The sequence below is a fragment of the Myotis myotis genome, unplaced genomic scaffold (genome assembly GCF_014108235.1).
Source record: "Myotis myotis isolate mMyoMyo1 unplaced genomic scaffold, mMyoMyo1.p scaffold_m19_p_2, whole genome shotgun sequence".
NCBI classification, from domain to species: Eukaryota; Metazoa; Chordata; class Mammalia; order Chiroptera; family Vespertilionidae; genus Myotis; species Myotis myotis.
In genome coordinates this window covers 215,236,698-215,242,697 of record NW_023416324.1, presented here as the reverse complement: position 1 = coordinate 215,242,697, position 6,000 = coordinate 215,236,698, and the positions used below count along the sequence as shown (strand labels likewise).

Here is a 6,000-nt window from a genome sequence, read left to right as displayed (position 1 = left end):
AGCCGGTCAATGATTCTCTCTCATCATTGATGTTTCTTTCTTTCTTCCCTTTTCCCTTTCTCTTTGAAATCAATAAAAAAATATATATAAAAAAACAAACCACCAAAAACCAAAGCCATGATTAAGGTGACCTTTCACCAGCAGAGGGAAGGGAGCACTGAAGAGGGGGTATGAGGGTCCGATCCCCCTCCCTGGGGTCACAGATGTGACTGGAGCCTGCCAGGAGGGGTGGCGGCAGAACAAACTCCCCGGTCTCCTGCTTTGGGAGCGGAAGGCCAGAGAACCGGGAAGAAAGGATGTATTTCGCATTTATTATATTCTAAACTCCGCGGATGATTTGAAGGTAAAGTGCTGATGTGTAGCTTCTATGCGGATTGTTGACCTTGCGATGAACGCTGCTCGGTAGGCAGATGCTCCTCAGGCTCCGCAACCTGTGAGGGCGACACGCCGGCTGCGACTCACTTCTGTCCTCACACGTCCAGGGTGTTAACTCTTTGCTACGGATATTTGATACAATCGGTTTCCTCTGTAGTGAGCTCTGTGCATTACGCCTGAAATTAAAGCTCTCTGATGACCCAGGCCTCCCGCGGGCACACTGACCCACGCGCTGGGCCTCCCTCGGGCGCACTCACCCACGCGCTGGGCCTCCCGCGGGCGCACTCACCCACGCGCTGTGTCTCCCGCGGGCGCACTCACCCACGCGCTGGGCCTCCCGCGGGCGCACTCACCCACGCGCTGGGCCTCCCGCGGGCGCACTCACCCACGCGCTGGGCCTCCCGCGGGCGCACTCACCCACGCGCTGGGTCTCCCGCGGGCGCACTCACCCACGCGCTGGGTCTCCCGCGGGCGCACTCACCCACGCGCTGGGTCTCCCGCGGGCGCACTCACCCACGCGCTGGGTCTCCCTCGGGCGCACTCACTCACACGCTGGAGACGTCAAGTCCCACACGCCTGCAGCTGCAGGTCAGGCTTTGCTGCCGAGGATTCACAGCTGCACGAGCTTGCACTGCACTCAGTCTCCTGCCCTCCACGTTGACGGAGTGTCCGTTTCGGGGGCTCATCTTTTTCTTGGATGGGTCTCCTCACCATCAGCTCAGAAATATACTCTGTGGGGATCTCCTGAGGAACACGCCAGTCCACGGCAGGGTGTGTTCTGCATGATCCCGCCGCGTGTGCCTGTCAGTTCTGCGTTTGCTGAGCCCCTCACAGGCGGGGACTGAGAAACCCCGGAGGCCTGGGCACGCTCACGACTCCAGGCCTCATGTCCATCAGCCTGGTGACCAGCGACCACGAGCACCACGGGGGTGGAATTTCAGCGGAGACGGCCCCACGTACCTGCCATTGGACAGCTTATGGGACACTGTCCGGGTGAGGGAGGTGAATGATTTGCATCAGGGTCTGCCTGCTTCACCGCAGTGGGACCAACCGCCTGGACATCCCTGTAGTGAGGGGACCTGCCGGGAGCCAGGGGTCAGGCCACGCCTCACCTCCTTCCAGGTGATTTATGAAACAGGGTCCCGGGCCCCCAACTGTGCCAGCGCCTCTGGCCACCCCTGGGCTCCGAGCCACTCTAAGGCACCATCAGTGACAGCCCCCCCCCCCCATGGCCACTAGTGAATCTGCTCAAGCATCAGGCTCACAGACGCGACCGAAGTGTGGGTTTCCCAGCAAGGTTCAGCCTCCCGCACATGCGGCTTTAAAACACGCACGTGCTGTTGGGACGAGGCTGCCGCCGAGGGGAGAAGCATGTAGTTTTCATGGGAAAAGGATGAACGTGAACCTCGCTCAGGATGCCTGCCACTGGCTGGCGTCCAGCAACAGATCCTGGTGAGGTCGGCTGAACACCCCGCCGCCCCCCCCCCCCCCCCCATCTGTAAGGAGAGTCCCGGCCGAGGCTGCCTGCCGTGCGGACAGACTCTCGGACAGAAGCGGCCTCTGTGACTTCCCATCTCCCATGGGCGTCTTTTTCTAACAGAAAAGCCCACTTTTCGAGTGACGGTCACAGCGCTGCCGTTTGGCAGAGGTGCCGGGACAGGGTCCCCTCCCGGTGGCGTCTGCTCCCTCCGCATGCCCTCCGCTGTCCCCATCACTAGTGGCGTGTCAGGGTGGCGGACCCCGTGAGCCACAGCCACGAGGCAGCAGTTTCTAAACTCGGCCTGACGAGGGACGGTCCTCCCGAGACTGGATGGACTCAGAGGGTCCACAGACGGACCGTCAGAAAGAACAGGACAGGCAGGTCACTTCCATGAGAGCACGCGGTGCGGTTTATTGTAGAAAGCAGTCAATCAGACACTCGGAGGCTGGCCGCCAGGTACGCTCTCCGCCGGGAACCCCGAGCCCAGCCCCCGCCGAGCACTGTAAACAGGGTTTTGAGAACATTCAGTCAGTTTCTTACATGAACCACCAAACGTGCTCGCTTCCTTAAAGAGAACCAGCCCCAGCCCCAGAGCCGCGCTGTTCCTCGGCAGCGGGAGGAGTTTAAAATGACAGACGTCGTCATGGTGCTTTAAGGCCAGAACAGAACACCTGCTTACCAGACGTACAACTACGAGGAGCGTCAGAGTGAACCGCGTGAACGAGGGGGAAGGCACTGTGTCCCGCTCACGTCCGGCGCCCACTGCCCAGCCACACCTCCGAGTCCTACCGCACACGCCCCGGGGGGCCACCGCCACCAGCTGGGCTCCCTCTGCCACGTGTCTCCACCAGGTGCACGGCAGGTGTGAACAGATGCCACCGGCTTTATTTACAAGTTCACCTCAATGTTCCATGGGGCAAAACCCAGCTACCTTACCCAGCCATTCCCAGGAATCATAAACACTGTGTGAAAGAGACAGACAGACCGACGCCAACCCCAGTCGCCTGCGCCGAGACGCCTCACCCACCGGAGGCCGGCGGGGAGCCTGCTGTTCTCTGACGCGGGAAGGGACCCCACCTTGACCCTCAGATGGACTGTCAGTGAGCACGGCGACAGGCTGCACCGGCAGGACGCCGAGCCACGGATCCAGTAGGAGCCGCGAGCCGAAAAGGTGGCAGTTCCCACGCTGATCTCCCGACATGCAGAACGAGGGGGAGCGGCACGGACAGTTAGTTCCGGGGCCGGTAACAGACATGCAGGACCGTTGGGCGGGAGGGAGGAGGGGGCGCCACGCGTCCACACGGCACTGCGGTCCCCCAGCTCCCGCCTCAGATGCTTCGTGGTCGCGGGCACTCACCCCGGAGGGTCTACCCCGAGGGCTGCTGGGGATCAGCCTGCCCTTGGCAGAACCAGAACCACTGGGAAAGGGACAAAATGGACTGCTGCCGGGTTTGCGTGAGACGCCCCCTGAGGTCCGTGTGCGATGACCCAGCTGCGTGACTGGCGGACATCCGGGGCCACGCACAGCGATGCGGTCGGGGCCAGGAGACCAAGCCCGGTCCTCCGCTGACAACGAGAGCGGGACTGTCCGCACTGCGGCCCAGCAGCCCTCCCAGGCCGAGGCCGCCTCACAGTAAGATTCCTCCGGTGTGACCGGGACCGCACGCGCCGCTCAGCTGAGGTGGAGGGGCGTGTACTCCGGCCGCCTGGTCTGGATGATCTTGGGTTTGGGCCTCTTCGTCCTTTCCATCTCCTCCTCCTCGTCCTCCTGCTCGCTCTCGCACACGTGCACCACGACGCTGGGCGTGGTGGCGGTCGCCGCGTGCAGCTCGTACTTTTCCCCTGGAGAGAGAGCGGCGCGGGGTCACTCGGGCGAGAGCGGAAGGGCGAGCGCAGGGACAAGTGTCCGGGCGGCGCGGCCTCGCTCCTGCGCAGGCCGAGGGGATGGGGACACGCCCCGGACAGGCCTGGCTTTGGTGGCGCCTTCCAGACAGGAGGAGCCGTGGGCAGGGCCGCTGCCTCCCCGCGGGGCCTCCTGTCCACGCGGAAGGCGCCTTCACCCACCACAGGCGGGCAGATGCCTTTGCTCAGTCGCAGTGAGCCCGGGAGGCTGTAACTGTCTGAAAGGCGCCAGGGCCTCGGCTGGGGGAGAGCTGCCCGGAGGGTCCGACGGTCACGGGCAACCTTGGCCACAGTGCTCCTAACACACCCTCCAGCCTACCCATCAGGTGCCACCCAGAGGGTGCGGGGGTGGGACTACGTGTGCAAAACCTCTGCCATCTTGTGGGCTGCAAAGCACAGCCAGACTATGACAAGTCACCAGGCTCCGTTAGGAAGCCCAGGGCACGCTGGTTTTAGGGAGTCTGTTTCTACCACAGCTTCTCCCTGAACCCCCGCGGGGAGGTGCTGGCAGAGGCGTCTCCCTCAGCAGCGTCCTCTCCAGCAGCCTGGCCCGAGGTGGAGGGGCGTGTACTCCGGCCCCCCTGCAGGGGCCCGGCCCCCCTGCTCTGCTCCTGGGAGACCCCATCCCCCTGCTCTGCTCCTGGGAGACCCCGTCCCTCTGCTCTGCTCCTGGGAGACCCCATCCCCCTGCTCTGCCCGGGGAGACCCCGTTCCCCTGCTCTGCCCGGGGAGACCCCGTCCCCCTGCTCTGCCCCGGGGAGACCCCGTCCCCCTGCTCTGCTCCTGGGAGACCCCATCCCCCTGCTCTGCCCGGGGAGACCCCGTCCCCCCTGCTCTGCCCGGGGAGACCCTGTCCCCCTGCTCTGCCCGGGGACTCCAGCCCTCAGCCTGATCGCCTTGGCAGGAGCTGTGGGAGCACATGCCACCAGCCGGCCGCCCGCCTCGACCTTCACGCGCCACGGGCAGTCGGTAACCGATCCCTGCCCTCCACCGCACAGGACATTTCAGAAATGTAACCTTTTCCATATGAAACTGCTGACGGCCGAGAAACTGAAACCCTCGGCCGAGGACATCTGATTGCGGCTCAAGGAGAAACGAGGGGCCACGGCTCAGCACTTACTCCTCTGCTGCAGGGGCCAGGCGGGGCCACCCCTCTTCACCCCGAGACCCCACACCCGCCTCCTCCCCAGACCCTCTACCGCACGGCCAGGCGCCCCCAACAGTTTGCTGTTTCGGGAAACCATGAGCTGAGCGTGGCCGGGGCCAGGCGCCGTGGGAGCTCCCAGGCCCCACGGGGGTCAGAGCCCGTCTCACAAAGGAGCCGAGGCCAGGGAGCCGGTGCCCCCGAGGCTCACACCTTGTCCCCTCGGGGGCTGGAGCCTTCTATCTCTGGCCAGCTCCGCAGGGAGCAGCCCCTGGGGCAGGAGGGGTGCGGGGGGCTCGGCCCTTCCTTCCTGTGACCAGTGGCTCTGCACCCCGACACTGGGCAGGGAGCTGAGAGTCAGGCAGTGACAGAGGACCCTCCCACAGGCAGCATCTCCAAGGGGGTCTGGTTTCCTTCCCACAGTCCACGCTCATCTCCACGCGGAGCCCACACAGCCTGTGTCAGTGGGTGAGGACGGGGTCACGGGATGCTGGCCAGGAGGGGCCCTGGCGTTCGGTCCCCACAACCACCTCCCTCCCTGTGTGCTCCTCCCTAAGGAGCGAGGCCAGAGGCAGCACGCCCGCCCCACGAGTTCCACTGAAGCTGAAGGTGCGGACGGGTGATTCTCGCTGGCACCAGTCACACGGGGTGGGAAGGACAGTGGGGAGGCCACACCTTCCGACCCCGAGCACCTGCGTCTGGGCCCTCCGCACTGTCTCTCCTCGCCACTGCCCCCCTCCCCGGGGCCCACTCACTTACCCCCCCATCTGGGACCCCGCTCACCGGTCCTGGGACCCTGTTCACCTGGCCCTGGGACCCCGTTCACCTGGCCTGGGGGCCCCGCTCACCTGGCCCGAGCTTGGAGATGGCGTATAAGAGATCGTAATTTATGACGGGGGTGGCGTCTTCCACTTGCTTCCAGCCGACAGGTGGTGAGGCGGGAGGAGAGATCAGAAACTGCTTGTCCGGGTTTGGGGGTGCCAGGTGGGAGCTCCCGATGTGCAGCGTCTAGGAGAGAAAGGGGGGGGCGATGCAGCAGCCGCAAAGCTGCTCCCAATGCAGGTGCGAGGACAGGGCCAGGTCGGCCACGTGGAAAGAG

The 6,000-nt window shown here is 64.5% G+C and overlaps 1 protein-coding gene across 3 annotated transcripts in view; it reads right to left on the bottom strand.

Annotated features, from left to right (window-relative positions):
* Nucleotides 1-2,237: 2,237 nt before the first annotated feature.
* RCAN1 (regulator of calcineurin 1) overlaps nt 2,238-6,000 on the bottom strand; it is a 58,780-nt gene continuing 55,017 nt past the window's right edge. For 2 of the 3 annotated variants that reach the window (XM_036347470.1, XM_036347468.1), the window contains exons 3-4: nt 5,750-5,909; nt 2,238-3,697 (exon numbers count right to left, since the gene is read on the bottom strand). In XM_036347470.1, the coding sequence (XP_036203363.1) occupies nt 3,528-3,697; nt 5,750-5,909 (330 nt within the window). In that variant the 3' untranslated portion in view covers nt 2,238-3,527. Of the gene's footprint in view, nt 3,698-4,547; nt 5,358-5,749; nt 5,910-6,000 lie in introns of those variants that run through there. The other variant, XM_036347469.1, reaches the window with a different exon arrangement.